The sequence below is a fragment of the Bos mutus genome, chromosome 1 (assembly GCF_027580195.1).
Source record: "Bos mutus isolate GX-2022 chromosome 1, NWIPB_WYAK_1.1, whole genome shotgun sequence".
NCBI classification, from domain to species: Eukaryota; Metazoa; Chordata; class Mammalia; order Artiodactyla; family Bovidae; genus Bos; species Bos mutus.
This window is the reverse complement of record NC_091617.1, coordinates 57,175,391-57,197,022: the sequence shown is the minus strand read 5'-3', so window position 1 is coordinate 57,197,022 and position 21,632 is coordinate 57,175,391. Positions and strand designations below refer to the sequence as shown.

Sequence of the window (21,632 nt, the reverse complement as noted above, 5' to 3'; positions counted from 1 at the left end):
ATCTGTATGCAGGTCAGGAAGCAACAGTTAGAACTGGATGTGGAACAACAGACTGGTTCCAAATAGGAAAAGGAGTACGTCAAGGCTGTATGCTGTCACCCTGCTTATTTAACTTATATGCAGAGAACATCATGAGAAACGCTGGGCTGGAGGAAGCACAAGCTGGAATCAAGATTGCTGGGAGAAATATCAATAACTTCAGATATGCAGATGACACCACCCTTATGGCAGAAAGTGAAGAAGAACTAAAGAGCCTCTTGGTGAAAGTGAAAGAGGAGAATGAAAAAGTTGGCTTAAAGCTCAACATTCAGAAAACTAAGATCATGGCATCTGGTCCCATCACTTCATGGCAAATAGATGGGAAACAGTGGAAACAGTGTCAGACTTTATTTTTCTGGGCTCCAAAATCACTGCAGATAGTGACTTGCAGCCATGAAATTAAAAGATGCTTACTCCTTGGAAGGAAAGTTATGACCAACCTAGATGGCATATTAAAAAGCAGAGACATTACTTTGCCAACAAAGGTCAATCTAATCAAGGGTATGGTTCTTCCAGTGGTCATGTATGGATGTGAGAGTTGGACTATAAGGAAAGCAGAACGCAGAGGAATTGATGCTTTTGAACTGTGGTGTTGGAGAAGACTCTTGAGAGTCCCTTGGACTGCAAGGAGATCCAACCAGTCCATCCTAAAGGAGATCAGTCCTGGGTGTTCATTGGAAGGTCTGATGTTGAAGCTGAAACTCCAATACTTTGGCCACCTGATATGAAGAGCTGACTCATTTGAAAAGACCCTGATGCTGGGAAAGATTGAGGGCAGGAGAAGAAGGGGACAACAGAGGATGAGATGGTTGGATGGCATCAGCGACTCAATGGACATGAGTTTGGGTAGGCTCTGGGAGCTAGTGTTGGACAGGAAGGCATGCTGCAGCTCATGGTGTTGCAAAGACTCAGACACGACTGAGCGACTGAACTGAACTGAAAGGACAGACTTTTGAACACAGTGGGGAAAGGAGAGGGTGGGATGATTCGAGAGAGTAGCATTTAAACATATATATTGTCAGTTTTTGAGGAGAGGATTGATATGATGGGTCACATAAATTTGGAAGTTAATTCTATAGGGTAAACAATAAAAAGGTGAAAGATGGGAGGTCAGGATGCTAGTGTTAGGGGGCTTTTGCAATAGCCAGTTGATAGAGGCTAAGGATATAAATCACTTTACCACCAAAGATAAGTCACCTTCTTTCATGGACTATTTCAATCCACAGAATTCATGGGTTGACAATGATAAGCTCTGAGAAAAATTTTACCTAGCTTCTCTATTAGGAAAAAAAGGCAAAATAATTTCCATAAAACCAGGATCAAATTCATATTGATGTATGAGGAAATCAAACTGATATTGTAAACCAATTATCAATCAATCAAAATAAATATTATAAAGAAAACAAAAAACCAGGATCAGTGGGAGTTATGAAGAAAGTCATTCCAATGATTTAAAAAATTTAATGGTAAAGATATATTCCCAAATTGATAATAATTAAAAGAAATTTTATCTTTAAATTATGAAAGTATGATAACACATTTACAGGAGACTTGGAAAATACAGAACAAGGTTACATATAGTTCCACCATATATTACAATTATTTTTTTAAATAGATAAGAATTTTAGTTGGAGTATCAATATCAAACTCTCAAAAAGTAATAGAATGAATATATAGATAAGTAGAAGGATACAGTAGACCTGGAAAGCACTGTGAACCAATTCAACATAATTAAGATTTATATAATTTTCACACAGTAGTAGGATACAAATTCTGTTCAAGTTCCCATAGACAATAAACTAGCAGACTCTGGAGCATATCCAGGGACATAAAACAAGGTACAAAAATTTCATGGTCTAAAGGTATTGAAATAATACAAAGTCTGTTCTCTTACCAAATTGATAGTAATTTTTAAATGACATTATTTGTTGCATTAGAGCTATGAATTTTCCTAGGGCTCTATCTTCTATTTTCTAATTGTGTGAATGAATGAATTACAATTTTTTTCTTAAATCCCTTCATCTCTTTTGCTAAAGAGATTAATAGAAATTGAAAGGAGAAAGAAACAAAAGGAGCTGAAGGAGAAGGAAAAGCAAGAAAGAAGGAAAAGACTAGAAACAGAGATGGGTGAAGATGTGGAATGGGAACTCCAGGAAGAAGACGAGGAGGAGGAGGAGGAAGAGGAGCCCTTACCCGAAATCTTTGTTCCTTCAACCCCCTGTCACATCCTCTGTGGATTTTACTCTGAGCCAGGGAAGTTCTGGATTTCTTTGGTGAGTAATAATGTAATAAATTTTTATCTCAGTCCTAATCCAATATATGTATTATTTTCTATCACATTCTTAATTCCTTACTCTGTGCTAAGACTTCAGTTGTTTTCTACTATTGAAGGCTTGGATTTTGATAAATGAATGTGTTAATTTTTACATCATCTTTTATATGCCTGTCTACTATATCTTTTATCTATGATCATCACACATGTTTCAGAAGGTCAAAGGGAAGAAGAATCAAAGATAGAAGGGCAAAGGGCTAAGAGGTTTTCCAAGTGAGTCTGTCATTTTAAAATTTTGAGTATGATGGCAGCACAATCCACTGGACTTGCTTACCTTTCATTACCTACAACTATGCTATGTAGCCACATGGAAATCTGGGTAAATGGCTGTTTTTATTAATAGATGATCACAGTGCCACCATCAAAGAAATTGGGACTTGGCTAATAAGGAAGCACAGAAAAATGGGAGACAGGTACCTGGGAATGTTACCATAGTGTGACAATTACATCTCCTAAATACATATTTTCTACTCTAATAAAATATTTTATTGATCTATTGCAAAGCAAGATTTCCTTCACTGTATAAAAAATTTGTGTATAGTACCATAGCTTTCTTATCCATTCATCTGCTGATGGACATCTAGGTTGCTTCCATGTCCCGGCTATTATAAACAGTGCTGCGATGAACATTGGGGTACACGTGTCTCTTTCCCTTCTGGTTTCCTCAGTGTGTATGCCCAGCAGTGGGATTGCTGGATCATAAGGCAGTTCTATTTCCAGTTTTTTAAGGAATCTCCACACTGTTCTCCATAGTGGCTGTACTAGTTTGCATTCCCACCAACAGTGTAAGAGGGTTCCCTTTTCTCCACACCCTCTCCAGCATTTACTATTTGTAGACTTTTGGATCGCAGCCATTCTGACTGGTGTGAAATGGTACCTCATAGTGGTTTTGATTTGCATTTCTCTGATAATGAGTGATGTTGAGCATCTTTTCATGTGTTTGTTAGCCATCTGTATGTCTTCTTTGGAGAAATGTCTATTTAGTTCTTTGGCCCATTTTTTGATTGGGTCGTTTATTTTTCTGGAGTTGAGCTGTAGGAGTTGCTTGTATATTTTTGAGATTAGTTGTTTGTCAGTTGCTTCATTTGCTATTATTTTCTCCCATTCTGAAGGCTGTCTTTTCACCTTGCTAATAGTTTCCTTTGATGTGCAGAAGCTTTTAAGGTTAATTAGGTCCCATTTGTTTATTTTTGATTTTATTTCCAATATTCTGGGAGGTGGGTCATTTGAATCAGTTCTAATGAGGTGGATGAAACTGGAGCCTATTATACAGAGTGAAGTAAGCCAGAAGGAAAAACATAAATACAGTATACTAACGCATATATATGGAATTTAGAAAGATGGTAACAATAACCTGGTGTACGAGACAGCAAAAGAGACACTGATGTATAGAACAGTCTTATGGACTCTGTGGGAGAGGGAGAGGGTGGGAAGATTTGGGAGAATGACATTGAAACATGTAAAATATCATGTAAGAAACGAGTTGCCAGTCCAGGTTCGATGCACGATACTGGATGCTTGGGGCTAGTGCACTGGGACGACCCAGAGGGATGGTATGGGGAGGGAGGAGGGAGGAGGATTCAGGATGGGGAACACATGTATACCTGTGGCAGATTCATTTTGATATTTGGCAAAACTAATACAATTATGTAAAGTTTAAAAATAAAATAAAATTAAAAAAAATTTGTCACAAATTCACATAAAAATATATGTGAAAGGGGGCGGTCCTAATATGGTGGAGGAATAGGATGGGGAGACCACTTTCTCCCCCACAAATTCATTGAAAGAACATTTGAATGCTGAGAAAATTCCACAAAACAAGTTCTGAATGCTGGCAGAGGACATCAGGCACCCAGAAAGGCAGCCCATTATCTTCGAAAGGAGGTAGGACAAAATATAAAAAAATAAAAAGAGAGACAAAAGAGGTAGGGACGGAGATCTATCCCAGGAAGGAAGTATTAAAAAAGAGAGAAGTTTCCAAACACTAGGAAACACTGTCACCGGTGGGTCTGTGGTGAGCCTTGGAATCTCAGAGGGCAACATAACCAGGAGGAAAAATAAATAAATAAACCCCACAGATTACATGCCTAACGGCAACTCCCAGTGGAAAAGCAGCCCAGACGCTCGCATCTGCCACTAGCAAGCGGGGGCTGGACAGGGAGGCACGGGCTGCATTGCTTAGGGTAAGGACCCGGCCTGAATGCCCTGAGGGCAATCTTAGGGAACTAACTTGAGGTAGCAACCCAGACTGTGGGATAGCTATCCCACAAAAAAGCCCTAACCTAGAAGAAATAAAAAAGAGTCAATATATAATGAAAATGCAATAAATGAGATAAAAAAACACTTGGGAGGGAACCAACAGTAGAATAATGGAGGCAGAAGATAGGATAAGTGAGGTAGAAGATAGAATGGTAGAAATAAATGAAGTAGAGAGGAAAAAGGGAAAAAGAATTAAATGAGGACAACCTCAGAGGTCTCTAGGACAATGTTAAATGCCCAACATTAGAATCATAGGGGTCCCAGAAGAAGACAAGAAGAAAGACCATGAGAAAATACTTGAGGAGATAATACTTGAAAACTTCCCTAAAATGGGGAAGGAAATAGTCATCCAAGTCCAAAAAACCCAGAGAGTCCCAAACAGGATAAACCCAAGGTGAAACACCCCAAGACACATATTAATCAAATTAACAAAGATCAAATACAAAGAACAAATACTAAAATTGGTAAGGGAAAAACAACAATAACACACAAGGGGATTCCCATAAGGGTAAGAGCTGATCTTTCAGTAGAAACTCTTCAGGCCAGAAGGGAATGGTAGGACATACTTAAAGTGATGAAAGAGAAAAACCTACAGCCCAGATTACTGTACCCAGCAAGGATCTCATTCAAATATGAAGGAGAAATCAAAAGCTTTACAGACAAGCAAAAGCTGAGAGAATTCAGCACCACCAAACCAGCTCTCCAAAAAATGCTAAAGGATCTTCTCTAGACAGGAAACACAGAAAGGGTATATAAACTCGAGCCCAAAACAACAAAGTAAATGGCAATGGAATCATACTTATCAATAATTACCTCAAATGTAAATGAGTTTAATTCCCCAACCAAAAGACAAAGACTGGCTGAATGGATACAAAAATAAGACCCCTATGTATGTTGTCTACAAGAGACCCACCTCAAAAGGAGGGACACATACAGACTGAAAGTGAAGGGCTGGAAAAAGATATTCCATGCAAATAGAGACCAGAAGACAGCAGGAGTAGCAATACTCATATCAGATAAAATAGGCTTTAAAAAAAAGGCTGTGAAAAGAGACAAAGAAGGACACTACATAATGATCAAAGGATCAATCCAAGAAGAAGATATAACAATTATAAATATATATGCACCCAACATAGAAGCATTGCAATATGTAAGGCAAATGCTAACAAGTATGAAAGGGAAAATTAACAATAACACAATAATAGTGGGAGACTTTAATACCCCACTCACACCTATGGATAGATCAACTAAACAGAAAAAACAAGGAAACACAAACTTTAAATGATATAATAGTTAGACCTAATTGATGTCTATAGGACATTTCACCCCAAAACAATGAATTTCACCTTTTTCTCAAGTGCACATGGAACCTTCTCCAGGATAGATCACATCCTGGGCCATAAATCTAGCCTTGGTAAATTCAAATAAATTAAAATCATTCCAAGCATCTTTTCTGACCACAATACAGTAAGATTAGATGTCAATTACAGGAGAAAAACTATTAAAACTTGTATTCCTGCTTTCTGGAGGGTTTTTATCATAAATGGATGTTGAATTTTGTCAAAGGCTTTCTCTGCATCTATTGACATAATCATATGGTTTTTATCTTTCAATTTGTTAATGTGTATTACACTGATTGATTTGCAGATATTGAAGAATCCTTGCATCCCTGGGATAAAGCCCACTTGGTCATGATGTATGATCTTTTTAATATGTTCAGCCAACATATGGAGGCTAAACAACATGCTGCTGAATAACCAGCAAATCACAGAAGAAATAAAAAAAGAAAATATGCATAGAAATGAATGAAAATGAAAACACAGCAACCCAAAACCTATGGGACACTGTAAAAGCAGCGGTAAGGGGAAGGTTCATAGCAATACAGGCTTACCTCAAAAAAACAAGAAAAAAATCAAATAAATAACCTAACTTTACACCTCAAGCAACTAGAAAAGGAAGAAATGAAGAACCCCAGGGTTAGTAGAAGGAAAGAAATCTTAAAAATAAGGGCAGAAATAAATGCAAAAGAAACAAAAGAGACCAGAGCAAATATCAACAAAGCCAAAAGCTGATTCTTTGAGAAGATAAATAAAATTGACAAACCATTAGCCAGACTCATCAAGAAACAAAGGAAGAAGAATCAAATCAACAAAATTAGAAATGAAAATGGAGAGATTACAACAGACAACACAGAAATACAAAGGCTCTTAAGAGACTACTATCAGCAACTATATGCCAATAAAATGGACAACTTGGAAGAAATGAACAAATTCTTAGAAAACTACAACTTTCCAAAACTAAACTACGAAGAAATAGAAAATCTTAACAGACCATTACAAGCACATAAATTGAAACTATAATCAGAAATCTTCCAGCAAACAAAAGCCCAGGACCAGACAGCTTCACAGCTGATTCTACCAAAAATTTAGAGAACAGCTAACACCTATCCTACTCAAACTCTTCCAGAATTGCAGAGGAAGGTAAACTTCCAAACTCATTCTATGAGGCCACCATCACCCTAATACCAAAAACTGAAAAAGATGTCACAAAAAAAACTACAGGCCAATATCACTGATGAACATAGATGCAAAAATCCTTAACAAAATTCTAGCAAACAGAATCCAACAACATATTAAAAAGATCGTACATCATGACCAAGTAGGCTTTATCCCAGGGATGCAAGGATTCTTCAATATCTGCAAATCAATCAATGTAATACACCACGTTAACAAATTGAAAGATAAAAACCATATGATTATGTCAATAGATGCAGAGAAAGCCTTTGACAAAATTCAACATCCATTTGTGATAAAAACCCTCCAGAAAGCAGGAATACAAGGAACATACCTCAACATAATATCAGTTCTAATGAGATGGATGAAACTGGAACCTATTATACAGAGTTAAGTAAGCCAGAAAGAAAAACACCAATACAGTATACTAACGCATATATATGGAATTTAGAAAGATGGTAACAATAACCCTGTGTACGTGACAGCAAAAGAGACACCGATGTATAGATCAGTCTTATGGACTCTGTGGGAGAGGGAGAGGGTGGGGAGATTTGGGAGAATAGCATTGAAACATGTGTAATATCATGTATGAAATGAGTCGCCAGTCCAGGTTCGATGCACGGTACTGGATGCTTGGGGCTGGTGCACTGGGACGACCCAGAGGGAGGGTAGGGGAGGGAGGAGGGAGGAGGGTTCAGGATGGGGAATGTGGGTATACCTGTGGCAGATTCATTTCGATATTTGGCAAAACTAATACAATATTGTAAAAGTTTAAAAATAAAATAAAATTAAAAAAATAAATAAAAGCTATATATGACAAACCCACAGCAAACATTATCCTCAGTGGTGAAAAATTGAAAGCATTTCCCCTAAAGTCAGGAACAAGACAAGGGTGCCCACTCTCACCACTACTATTCAACATAGTTTTGGAAGTTTTGGCCACTGCAATCAGAGCAGAAAAAGAAATGAATCCAAATTGGAAAAGAAGAAGTAAAACTCTCACTGTTTGCAGATGACATGATCCTCTACATAGAAAACCCTAAAGACTCCACCAGAAAATTTCTAGAGCTAATCAATGAATACAGTAAAGTTGCAGGATATAAAATCAACACACAGAAATCCCTTGCATTCCTATATACTAACAATGAGAAAACAAAAAGAGAAATTAAGGAAACAATTCCATTCACCATTGCAACAAAAGAATAACATACTTAGGAATATATCTACCTAAAGAAACAAAAGACCTACATATAGAAAACTAGGAAACACTGATAAAGAAATCAAAGAGAACACAAAATAGATGGAGAAATATACCATGTTCATGGATTGGAAGAATCAATATAATGAAAATGAGTATACTACCCAAAGCAATCTATAGATTCAGTGCAATCCTTATCAAGCTACCAACGGTATTTTTCACAGAACTAGAACAAATAATTTCACAATTTGTATGGAAATACAAAAAACCTCAGATAGCCAAAGCAATCTTGAGAAAGAAGAATGGAACTGGAGGAATTAACCTGCCTGACTTCAGGCTCTATTACAAAGCCACAGTCATCAAGACAGGATGGTACTGGCACAAAGACAGAAATATAGATCATTGGAACAAAATAGAAAGCCCAGAGATATATCCACGCACCTATGGACACCTTATGTTCAACAAAGGAGGAAAGAATATACAATGGAGAAAAGACAATCTCTTTAACAAGTGGTGCTGGGAAAACTGATCAACCACTTGTAAAAGAATGAAACTAGAACACTTTCTAACACCATACACAAAAATAAACTCAAAATGGATTAAAGATCTAAATGTAAGACCAGAAACTATAAAACTCCTAGAGGAGAACATAGGCAAAACACTCTCCAATGTAAATCACAGAGTATTGGAAATAAAAGCAAAAAAACAAAAAACAAATGGGACCTAATTAAACTTAAAAGCTTCTGCAGAACAAAGGAAATGATAAGCAAGGTGAAAAGACAGCCTTCAGAATGGGAAAAAATAATAGCAAATGAAGCAACTGACAAAGAATTAATCTCAAAAATATACAAGCAACTCCTGCAGCTCAATTCCAGAAAAATAAATGACCCAATCAAAAAATAGGCCAAAGAACTAAACAGTTCTCCATAGAAGACATACAGATGGCTAACAAACACATGAAACGATGCTTAACATCACTTATTATCAGAGAAATGCAAATCAAAACCACAATGAGGTACCATTTCACACCAGTCAGAATGGTTGCTATCCAAAAGTCTACAAGCAATAAATGCCAGAGAGGATGTGGAGAAAAGGGAACCCTCTTACACTGTTGGTGGGAATGCAAACTAGTACAGCCACTATGGAGAACAGTGTGGAGATTCCTTAAAAAACTGAAAATAGAACTGCCATATGACCCAGCAATCTCACTGCAGGGCATACACACCAAGGAAATCAGAATTAAAAGAGACGCGTGTACCCCAATGTTCATCACAGCACTGTTTATAATAGCCAGGACATGGAAGCAACCTAGATGTCCATCAGCAGATGAATGGATAAGAAAGCTGTGGTACATATACACAATGGAATATTACTCAGCCATTAAAAAGAATACATTTGAATCAGTTCTAATGAGGTGGATGAAACTGGAACCTATTATACAGAGTGAAGTAAGCCAGAAAGAAAAACACCAAGACAGTATATTAATGCATATCTATGGAATTTAGTCCAACCAGTCCATTCTGAAGAAGATCAGCCCTGGGATTTCTTTGGAAGGAATGATGCTAAAGCTGAAACTCCAGTACTTTGGCCACCTCATGCGAAGAGTTGACTCATTGGAAAAGTCTCTGATGGTGGGAGGGATTGGGGGCAAGAAGAGAAGGGGACGACAGAGGATGAGATGGCTGGATGGCATCACTGACTCGATGGACGTGAGTCTGAGTGAACTCCAGGAGTTGGTGATGGACAGGGAGGCCTGGCGTGCTGAAATTCATGGGGTTGCAAAGAGTCAGACACGATTGAGCGACTGATCTGATCTGATCTGATGGAATTTAGAAAGATGGTAATGATGACCCTATATGTGAGACAGCAAAAGAGACACAGATGTAAAGAACAGACTTTTGGACTCTGTGGGAGAAGGTGAGGGTGGGATGCTTTGGGAGAATGGCATTGAAACATGTATATTATCATATGTGAAACGAATCGCCAGTCCAGGTTCGATGCATGAGACAGGGTGCTCAGGGCTGGTGCACTGGGATAACCCAGAGGGATGGGATGGGAAGGGAGATGGGAGGGGGGTTCAGGATGGGGAACACATGTATACCCGTGGTGGATTCATGTCAATGTATGGCAAAATCACTACAATATTGTAAAGTAATTAGCTTCCAAATAAAATAAATAAATTTATATTAAAAAAAAAGAAATACATGTGAAAGATTACCACTAGGTCATAAGTGGTCTCAGATCCTTGGCCAGGCCAGAGGACTGCCTAGCTAAGGACTGTTGTTGTAAGGAATGATGAGAGTTCATGCTACTCCTCATCAACATTTCTTAGAAATATATCTTTAATAGCAATTTTTAAGGAGGCAAGCAGCAAGAAGGATGGAAAGTAGTGATGAAGGCACCTTAGGATTCCATGTATTAGCGCCTTGACCCTTTGTTTTCTGTGCTTTATAAAACAATTATTGATGGGTTCTGTTGTGTGGGGTTCAAGGGGTAAAGAGATAAATAGGACATGGTCCTGCCCTCTGGAAACTTCCTCATATCATGAGGGAGAGAGGTACAGAAACAACTGTAATAGAATAGAGTTCTAGTGTCTTAAAACATGCAAAAGTTACTAATTATCTAACAAACATATTTAATGCTTATTAGCTTTAGGGTTGCCAGATATTACATGGGACATGCTTATACTAAAGATAAACTTGCTGATTATCTGAAATTCAAATTTACCCGTGCACCCTGGATTTAAAGTTTTTTTTCCCTAGTTTTACTGAGATATAATTAACATGCAGCACTGTATAATTTAAGGTACATAGCATAGTGATTTGACTTGCATGTATCATAAAATGACTACCATAATAAGTTCATTTTATGTTCATTCAGTTTTTTATTTGCAAAATCTGGAAACCTGATTACTCTATACCAAGCACTATTCTAAGTGGCCACCTTATAAAATAAGTGCTCTTAATAATTTGCATTTTACATAAGAAAAAACCATGGCAGGGAGAGGTTAGGTAACTTATTTGCAGTCATATAATTAGAGGTGGAACAGGATCTGGACTCAGGCAGTCGGGGTCTAAGCTCTTAACCATTAAACTACACCAGCAAACAAGGTTAAGGTATAGTTCAGAGACAGTGACACTAACCCTGTTTGACTCACTTGCCAGCTCTGTGCCTGTACCACACAGATGCTGTAGAAAACCAGCCTTGTTTTGAAGCCATGACCACAGTTCTCATATCTCACAGTGTTCACACTGTAGGCTGGTTCCACTTTCCCACTTTCCAAATGATCACTAATTCTTCTCCTGTCAGTCGTTTTCACCTTCCCTCAATTTCTAGTCATAACCTTACCTCACGTTTTCTTTTCTTTTTGTTTCTGTTTTGTTGTTTCTGGTTGTGCTGTGTGGCTTTCGGGATTTTAGATCCCCTATCAGGAATTTAACCCAGGCCCTGGTGGTGGAAGCACTGAGTCCTAACCACTGGACTGCCAGGGAATTCCCATCTCACATTTCACTGAGAAAATAAAAACAATCAGATGGCATTTCCTTATCTTGTCTTAGATCTCATGTTCTATGGGGATCCATACAAGTTTGTCTGCTACTGTTAACAATTGGTGAATCGTCTGTTACAACTTCCCAAGGACACTATTCCAAATGGCCTCTTGATCCCATCCCCTCTCACTTTCTCAAAGGTTTTACTTCTGAAATAAATGAGCTGGTCTCCTGTATCTTCAATCTCTCTCTGTTTACTCACTTCTTATCATCAGCATATAAACATGCTCCTAGTACTTACCAACTTAAATTTTTTTCTTTAACATCCTTTCTTCTCATCCATTGCTCCTTTATAGGAAAACTTCTTGAAAGAGTTGTGTGTAATCATTGGCTTAATTTCTTCATCTCCTGTTTGGTCTTTAACCCATTCCACTTGGGTTTTTATCTTCACAATTTCACATCATCAAAGATTTCCATACTGTAAAGCCCAGTGGCCACTTCTCTGTCCATTTGGCCTCTCAGAAGCATGTGATAGAGTTGACCTACCATCTTTCTTAAAGCATTTTTTTGGGGGGCCTGGCTTCTATGACACCACTTTCTGTTGGCCAGGCCACTCCTTTTTAGCTTCTCTTGCTGGCTTCTTATTTGTTGAACTAGCTTTTAACTTTGAAGAACTTGAGGATGTTCAAGTTCTTGGGCAGCCTCCTTCTTGCTAGATGATTTCATCTAGTCCCATGGCTTTAAATATCAATTATATGTCAGCAAATCTCATGTTTATCTCTAGTCTTGACCTCTCCTCTCATATTCAGCCTTGAACATCCAACTTGACATCTCTACTTGGCACCTCAAAATGAACATGTTCAAAATAGAACTTTAAAAATCACACTTTCCCTGTACAAACTTGCTCCATCTCCATCTCAGTAAATGGAACAACCATCCACCCAGTTTCTAAGCCAAAACTCAGAGCTGTTGATGATTCTTCTTTTTCCTTTACATTTCATATTCTTATTTTGAAGTATATCTTTTGTAAGCAGCACAAAGTTAGGCTTTTTCTTTTTAATCCTGTAGTAAAATCTTTATTTTAATAGAATGCTGTATCCATTTACATTTAATGTAGTGACTAATATATTTTAGATTAAAGCTACTGTCCTATTATTTCTATTTATCACATCAATTTCAGTTATATGTTCCCCTTTTCACCTTCTATCAGATAATTAGGTAGTTTCCCACCCCACCCCCCCAATTTTCCTCCTCTATTATACTTTTTTTTTTGTTTTTACTATTTTTAGTGGTGACTCTAAAGATCATAATATATACCCTTATTTTAATATGCATGCTCAGTTACTTCAGTCCTGTCTGACTCTTTGTGGTCCTGTGTACCATAGCTATGAAATCAAAAGATGCTTGCTCCTTGGAAGAAAAGCTATGAGAACCTTAGACAGCATATTAAAAAAGCAGAGACATTAATTTGCTAACAAAGGTCCATCTAGTCAAAGCTATGGTTTTTCCATTAGTCATGTATGAATATGAGAGTTGGACTAGAAAGAAAGCTGAGCACTGAAGAATTGATGCTTTTGAACTGTGGTGTTATAGAAGACTCTTGAGAGTCCCTTAGGCTGCAAGGAGATGAAACTTGTCTATCCTGAAGGAAATCAGTCCTGAATATTCATTGGAAGGACTGATGTTGAAGCTGAAGCTCCAATACTTTGGCCACCAGATGCAAAGAACTGACTCATTGGAAAAGACCCTGATGCTGGGAAAGATTGGAGGTGGGAGGAGAAGGGGACGACAAAGATTGAGATGATTGGATGGCATCACTGACTCGATGGACATGAGTTTGAGCAAGCTCTGGGAGTTGGTGAAGGACAAGGAAGCCTGACATGCTACAGTCCATGGGTTGCAGAGTCAGACATGACTGAGTGACTGAACTGAACTGTACCAAAGCCCTCCAGGTTCCTTTGTTCATGGGACTCTTCAGGCAATAATACCAGAGTGGGTTGCTATTCCCTTCTCCAGGGCATCTTTCCAAACCAGGGATTGAACCTCTGTCTCTTATGTCTCCTGCCTTGGCAGGTGGGTTCTTTACCACTAGCACCACCTTTGAAACCCATAATTTCACATAAATTTATTCTTTTACTAGCTCTAGAGAAAAAAAGATCTTTGTATGTTTAATGCTGTGTATCCTCCCCCACACCTCATTGTCAAATTATTTATATACACACACACATATATATATGTATATATGAGTTTGGGGTTTTTTTTTGCCTTATTGTGCCTATTTTGCCTTTAAATGTTTTTTATTTCTTCTGTATATTTTCTTTTCAAAACTATATTTTTATCATCTTTTGTCTTCCATTCTACCATCTACATCTTTTTATTATTCTTTATTTGTAATCTTATGCATCTTTCTTTCTCATTGTTTTGAAGATTTTGTGTTAAAATGTGTAAATTCTTTATTTTTTTATTGATGTATAGTTTTACAATATTGTGACAATCTCTGGCTATACAACAAAATGACTTGGTTATATACATATAGATATTCCTTTAAGAAAATTCTTTTGCTCTTATGGTTTATCACAGGATATTGAATATAGTTCCTTGGGCTATAAAGTAGGACCATGTTTGTTTATCCATCTGTAACAGTTTACATCTGTTAATCCTACACTCTCAGCCCTTCCCATCCCAGTCCCCTTGGCAACCGCAAGTATGTTCTCTATGTCTATGAGTGTTTCTGTTTTGTAGATAGGTTCATTTGTTTCATATTTTAGACTCCACATATTAGTGATATAGTATGGTATTTATTTTTCTCTTTTTGAGTTAACTTCACTTAGTATCATAAGCCCTAGTTGCATCCATGTTGCTGCAGATGGCATTATTTCGTTTTTTTTTATGGCTGAGTAGCATTCTATTGCACATGTGTACTTCATCTTCTTTATCCATCCATCTGTTAATGGACATTTAGGTTGTTTCCATGTTTTGGCTAATGAATAGTGCTGTTATGAGCATAAGGTTGCATGTATCTTTTTGAATTATGGTTTTGTCTGGACATACATATGCCCAAGAGTGGGAATGTTGAATCATACAGCAGTTCTATTTTTAGTCTTCATTGTAAATTTGAATTTTATTTCTCTAATTAGTGATATTAAGCATCTTTTCATGTGCCTGCTGGCCATCTATATGTCTTCTTTGCAGAAATGTCTATTAAAGTCTTCTGCCCATTTTTTGATTGGGTTGTTTGTTTTTCTGTGTGAAGTTGTATGAGCTGTTTGTATATTTTGGAGAGTAAGCCCCTGTCTTGTCACATTGTTTGCAAATATTTTCTCCTATTCCATAGACTGACTTTTTGTTGTTGTTGTTTTTATATGGTTTCCTTTGCTGTGCAAAAGCTTGTGAGTCTGATTAGGTTCCATTTGTTTTCATTCTTATTATTTTTTTTTTACTTCTATTGTGTTGGGAGACTGACCTAAGAAAACATTGGTATCATTTATGTCACAGAATGTTTTGCCTATGGGCTCTTCTAGGAGTTTTATGAAATTCATGTTAAAAGGTGTAAATTCTTCATATATCTTGCTTGTGGGTCACTGGCATTTCTTGCACTTTAACACATTTTTACTCAGTTTTAGAAAAGTTTCAGACATTTAAATATGGACTCTTTCTAGTCCATATTTTTGGTCTTGTGGAATTCCAATTTTATGTATATTAATCCTTATTATTACGCCTCATACAGATCTTACACTCCTTTTTAAAAATTTTTACATCTTTATTTTCTCTCTCCTGCCTTAGTCTATTTTTTTTCTGATCCTGTCTCACTTTCATAACTCTAGCTTTGGCTGTGTCTAATTGTTTTTAAACCAATCTATTGAATTCTAATTTCTGTCATTTTATTTTTCAGTTCTAGAATTTTCATTTTTCCCATTATCTACTTTTTCATAGATCCTAGTTGACTTCTAAATTTTTCTGCCTTCTAAAGTCCTTAAATATATTAATCATAGTTATTTTGGAGTCCATTTTGGAAACACCTCTATCAATATTTCTTATAATTTTGTTTCTTGGCTCTGTTTTTTTCTCTTGATTTTCAGTCAAGACTTTGTTAATACACTTAGTTGCTTTTTTGCTTTCTTTTTAGTTGAAAGCTAGACTTTATGAAAAACTGTAGCATCAACTTGAGTCTCTGTATATTGCTATTATCTCCTGGAAATTGATTTTCAGTTCTGGAAAGCAACTAGAAATCCTAGGTCAGTTTCATCCAGTCAGTGATTGAGATGACTTGAAATTAGGTTTTACTTTCTGCGAGGGCCAGTCTCTTTCTAGTTTCTTCATACATGTGGGATACAGTGCTTTGGGATTGCAACAGAAAGCCCAGTGGAAGGTGTGTTTACAATGGCTCCTTCTTTTTGGAGGACCCTGGGAATTCTTTGCCTTTTTCTAAGCTCATGAGACTACAGATTGCTCTGCTCAGCTTCTTAATTTCTCAGCTTCCATTTTCAAGATTAGCAATTGCTTTAGGGAGAAAAAAAATGTCCTAGACTGGAAATCTCTAAAAACCATGATCTATAAAACTCTATTGTTAAATACTACTTATACTGAATAATCCTTGAAATAAAATGGAATTCAGTATGTAGACAGAAGTGATATCTCTCTTGTGTTTTAAGTGGAAACAAATCATTGTAAGGTATTTTATTTTTATAATTGTATGGCTGAATATAAATGAATAATAGACATGCTTTATAAAACTTATTTATAATCATAGAAATTATATAAAATATATGTTTTAAGACATCTGTTGTATGTGTTAAAATTTGAAATTATCAAAAACTCCTCATGTGGTCACATGTGTCTTATCTTCAGGTACTATATTCTATGTGGTTTCACTCTTTTCTAGGGTGGCTATGATTCTGGTTTTCTGTATCACTGTGAATTCCCCTCAGATGACAAAAGCAGTGATAACACAGTAAGGAAAGATGAACCTTTTGATTTCCGTCTTCTTGAGGATACAGAGGATAATCCCATCACAACTATCACTTTCAGGTGACCAGAATTTCAGGATTCTTAAAAAAAAAAACTGTATCCCATTATTGTCTGTTTTTTCCATCATGAGTATTACGATTTCTAAAGATCTGTCCAAATGGAATACTCAATGTTTAGTTAAATCAAATGACTAAAGTAGAGTCAAAGCTAATCCTGAAACTACTTCAACCTTTTTATCAAACGTTCTGTCAGAATATATTACACAATTGAATTGTATCAATTTTCTTTTTGTTACTTAGGAGGATGCTACTGTGTAGTCAGATAGCAAAAGTTCCAGGTTACAATGATTCTGGAGAAATCACAAATTGAATAACTGAGAATTAAGCATATATGCTGATCATTCTTTTAAACCAAAATATAATAGCTCCAGATTTTAAATTGTCTTTTTCTCCTTCTACCCTTTTGTATTAATTTACTAGAGCTGCCATAGTTTTTTAGGGCTTCAGCATCTGAATTTTGTGGGGACACAATTTACTCCATAACATCTTTGTTGTTAAAACTTTAGCCATTTGTTGATTAATTTAAAATTAAACATTTTCAGATTAATATGAAAAACAATGTACTTTGCTTGTGTTTCATAGTATTAACCAAGAAATGATGTTTTGTGGAATGCAAAATGGAGCGATTCGAGTATATATCCTAAGTAAGAATGATTCTTCATTGACCAGCATGGAGGACTACTGGCATTTCAATATGCATGACAATAATTATGGACGTGTTAATGCCATCTCTACTAGCTTTGATGACCGGTTCTTGGTGACTGCTGGAGCAGATAGTAATATCTTTGTTTTCAACATTTTTTCTGAGTTTGAGTTAAAGAAAGTTGTGAAAGCCAAAGTGCCATCTCCCAGGGTATGTAACTGACTAATAACAGTAACAGCAACTTTGTTTTAATGTTTTGGTGTTAAAATGTTCACATTCAGTTAAAGATGAATTTGGATATAAATACCTTACAGTCTAATCTTCCTACCAGTATTATAATTTGGCCTTTCTGGTGTCTCTGTGATCAAATAATATGATCAAAGATATTGAATTCACTTTATTACTTTAGTTATTTGATATATTATTTAAAGATATAGAAGTCCCTCAAGTAAAAAGACTATTAATTCTTCTGTCTCCATCACTTTGCAAAGTTTTGTTTTCAGGATGCAGTTTTTTTTCAGATATATTTTGCTTTCTATTTATTCATTCACTCATTGAAGAGGCATATGTGGGATGTATACCATAATTTGTACCTTTGAAAGGGGTTGTAAAAATATTATCATCTTTACTATTAGAATGTGACAGTATTATCAAAGAGTCAAATTATTGTATTCTTAAAAAGAATGCATTACTGACTTTGTAAAGAAGATTGAAGGTTTGGATCCCCAAATTATATACCTTTACCCTATCACAAGACCTAAATTTTCTGTTATCAAAGTGATTCCTTTGGCTAAAATCACTAATAACTGTTAGAATTGCTTGTAAAGAATGAGTTGTATTCGACCAAAGTTAAAACTCCTGTGAACACATCAGCTTCCTGTTTAACAGGTAGCCCACTTCAAAAGAACATGCAGAGAAAGTAGGGAAGATTTGAGCAGGTAAATTTTCATTTCTATTAACTGCAGCAAAATTTGGAGAGTGAACTGTTGTCAAAAGAGATCCAGCTCAGGAAGAGAAAATTTCCAGCAGACAAAATAGATGAACAAGGTGAAAATCTTTATCTTTCTACTTAGTACCAACTCTCCATGGAAACCCATACTGAATAGAAAAAATCCATTCCACATTTTTATAATGGTCTCCTTTTATTTATGACTGCAATTAATGTTTAAGTCTCTGAAGCAGCCTTTAAGAAGGCAAAATCAGAAAGAATTGAATATGCAAAGTAAAAAAATTAAGCTCTGCACCAGTCTGAGTTTCTTAACCTATTTTAGAATCACTGGGGAGCTCTTAAAAGTATAGATGCCTGAGCCCATCCAAGAGGAATTAGGTCAGAATCTCAGAAAGTGAGTCCCAGGCATTAGTACAGATCTTCTTCAACCTATGATGCATTGGGGTTGTGTCCTGATAAGCCCATCATAAATTGAAAATATCTTAGGTTGAAAATGCATATAATACATCTAAGCTACTTAATATCACAGCTTAGCCTAGCCTAACTTAAACGTGCTTAGAACACTTACATTGGTGTACGGTTGGGCAAAATCATCTACCATGAAGCCTGTTTTATAATAAAGTGTTGACTATATCATATAATTTGTTGAATGCTGTACTGAAGTGAATATAATGGTTTTGTGGGTACAGCCAGTGGTGAGGGTACCAGTTGTTTACCCTTGTGGTTGGGTGGCTGCAGCAGCCGCCAGCATTGTGAAGGAGGATCTACTGCATGTCCTTTGCCAGGAAAAGGTCAAAATTCCGAACTTGAAGTATGCTTTCTACAAAATGCATATTGCTTTTGCACCATCATTAAGTCAAATAAATAGTCATTAAGTTGACCATCTTAAATGGTCACTAAGTTGACCATCATAAGTCAGAGACCATCTGTATTTTTTAAAACTTGCCTCTTCCCCAGCCCCAACAGTTCTAGAGTGCAGTCAGGATTAAGAACAATTAGCAGGTGTTTGGAACTCTTTGGAAGCACATCTGTTTAACTTATTTGCTGTAAACAGGAGATGGTTGGCTGTTATTAGTATCGTCTTGCAAATTGCAACTGATATTGGAGAAGCAAGGGGCTTAGCTCCGAGAAATAAAAAAACAAAGTTCAGTCAAGTTCTGTCCTAAATGATTAATAGTAACTAAAATGTATTAGCCATCCCTTGTCTCTGACATTAGTCGTGACCTTATGATCTTGTCTTACATAAATGTACGTTTATATTTTATGTGTATCAAGATGAGCACTTAAAAACCAACTTGATCAAAAGAGAATCATTATTTCTTTACAACAAATGACAGCAAAATAAAGACCCTATGTGGTATGAAAGAGAATAGAAAATAAGTTCAATTTTACTTAAGAACAGGTTAGCTAGAAAACTAGGACTTTTTGTTTCATTCATTGGGTCATAAATCCTTTTCAGCAACCTAAGACATTTTTCAGCACAGAACCTGTATTTTTAAAACAAAGTACTTTCAAGTGATTTACTTCATAGTACTTCTTAATTTAAGCTTCCTTTCTAAAGGAGAGTCATACTTCTGATTTCATATCCTTCTCAAGGAGAGGGATTATATTATTCTGTGTATTTCCCACTGAATGTTTTTGATAAGGTCAAGTGAAACACTTAAAATTTTTAAAATATATGTATTTGAAGTTTTTCATTGTATACGCATGAGGTATTTTGAAGGGACTCAAAACATGTATGAAAGGAATATGCTTTTTTAAAAAGAAGTATTTGAAAATAAATGACCTTGAGGATTTCTTTTGCTGTATTTTTGTTAGTAACACATGAATATCAATAATTCCTATTTGGAAGGGGAATGTGATGATATTAACATTTTGCATACTTGAGATTGGGTTTCTTTTTCTACTTACCCCTTTAACTGAAGTAAAAACAAATATAAGTTTTTTCCCTAGTTTATTTTTTTGTGAAAGTACTTTCTAGGCCTCCAACTGTTAGAAGAGAAAACCCCTCGATTTACTACTTACTAAGTCTTTTAAGGGAAATATGTGATTTAAAGGGGCTAACCTTTCATTCCTTCTCCTACAGTTTGGAATAGAAACAGAGCCAATTCCAGAAGATATTGAAGATCCTAAAGCCTACAGGTATGAGAATTTTTGATCAATACATACTAGGTCTGGGCTTTTGCAAACTACATCAACATTTTAACAAAGTTGACCAAGCTGAATGAATTTCCAAATTATTAAGTACTAGTTTTCTTTTTGCTATTTCTATATTAAAGTTATGTTATCTTTTAAAATTTCTATTTTCAGTATTGAGAATGCCAGAAGAAAAAGAGAACATGACAAGTTAATGAAAGAAGTAGAAGAAATTAAGGCTGGAAAGAGAGAACGGATCAAAGCTTTAAGGAATCAATTACAGAAACTACTACAGATGAATGAAGAATTACCCAAACATATGCAGTTTAAACGGACAGTAAGCCTCAAATAAATTTGATTTTAATTTTAACATATGTTGTTTCTGAATTGAGACTGCTATTTGACCAAGCAGAACACTTAAACCCATCTTTAAATTTCCCTTGCCTGGCCGGTCAGTGTTTTAACAACTAAACTACTGTAGAACTTGTCACACAAGTTGGTTTGGATGTAGATGAGTCTCTTTGTACAAAGTTTACTTCTGGATTTAGCTACTTCATATGCTTTTGGTAATAAGATAAATATAAATTTGAATCTGGTTATCAATCATTATCATACCTAACCAAGTTATCCAACCAAGTGTTGGATAGGCACATACTATGTAATTTGATTCTCTGTGATTTCTTTTGTATAATTCACCAGCTCTATTGGAAAGATAAAAACTGGTTCATCTACAAAGTTGCTAAAAAATATTTGCAGCTATGGGGACAGTCACCAAATTAAGCTGATTTTTTATTAAATTTTTCTCTTGTGCCTTATTGACAACCCCTTCTGAGCCACCAGGGAAGCCCAAAAAAGCTTCTCGGTGTGACCCAAATAGGATAACCACTTCTACCTGCTAGTAATATTTTCCCCCATTTTTGTTATCTTAAATGGAATTACTATCAAGAACCTAGTCAAATAAAAGCTCAGAATTTATTTTCTTGACTATACCCATGGATTACCCAGTCCTATAATTCTAGAAGCACTTAGCCAATTTCATTAAAAAAAA

At 36.1% G+C, this 21,632-nt stretch overlaps 1 protein-coding gene across 5 annotated transcripts in view; it reads left to right on the top strand.

The window, feature by feature from the left end:
• The window catches only part of CFAP44 (cilia and flagella associated protein 44), a 115,336-nt gene that overhangs the window by 42,692 nt on the left and 51,012 nt on the right, over window positions 1–21,632 (top strand). For all 5 annotated transcript variants that reach the window (XR_011463975.1, XM_070369334.1, XM_070369338.1 and 2 more), the window contains 5 exons: window positions 2,076–2,312; window positions 16,712–16,857; window positions 17,439–17,709; window positions 20,535–20,590; window positions 20,759–20,921. Coding sequence is in view for 4 of the 5 variants with exons in the window: in XM_070369334.1 (XP_070225435.1) it covers window positions 2,076–2,312; window positions 16,712–16,857; window positions 17,439–17,709; window positions 20,535–20,590; window positions 20,759–20,921 (873 nt within the window). In the remaining variant the exon portion in view is untranslated. The remainder of the gene's footprint in view (window positions 1–2,075; window positions 2,313–16,711; window positions 16,858–17,438; window positions 17,710–20,534; window positions 20,591–20,758; window positions 20,922–21,632) is intronic.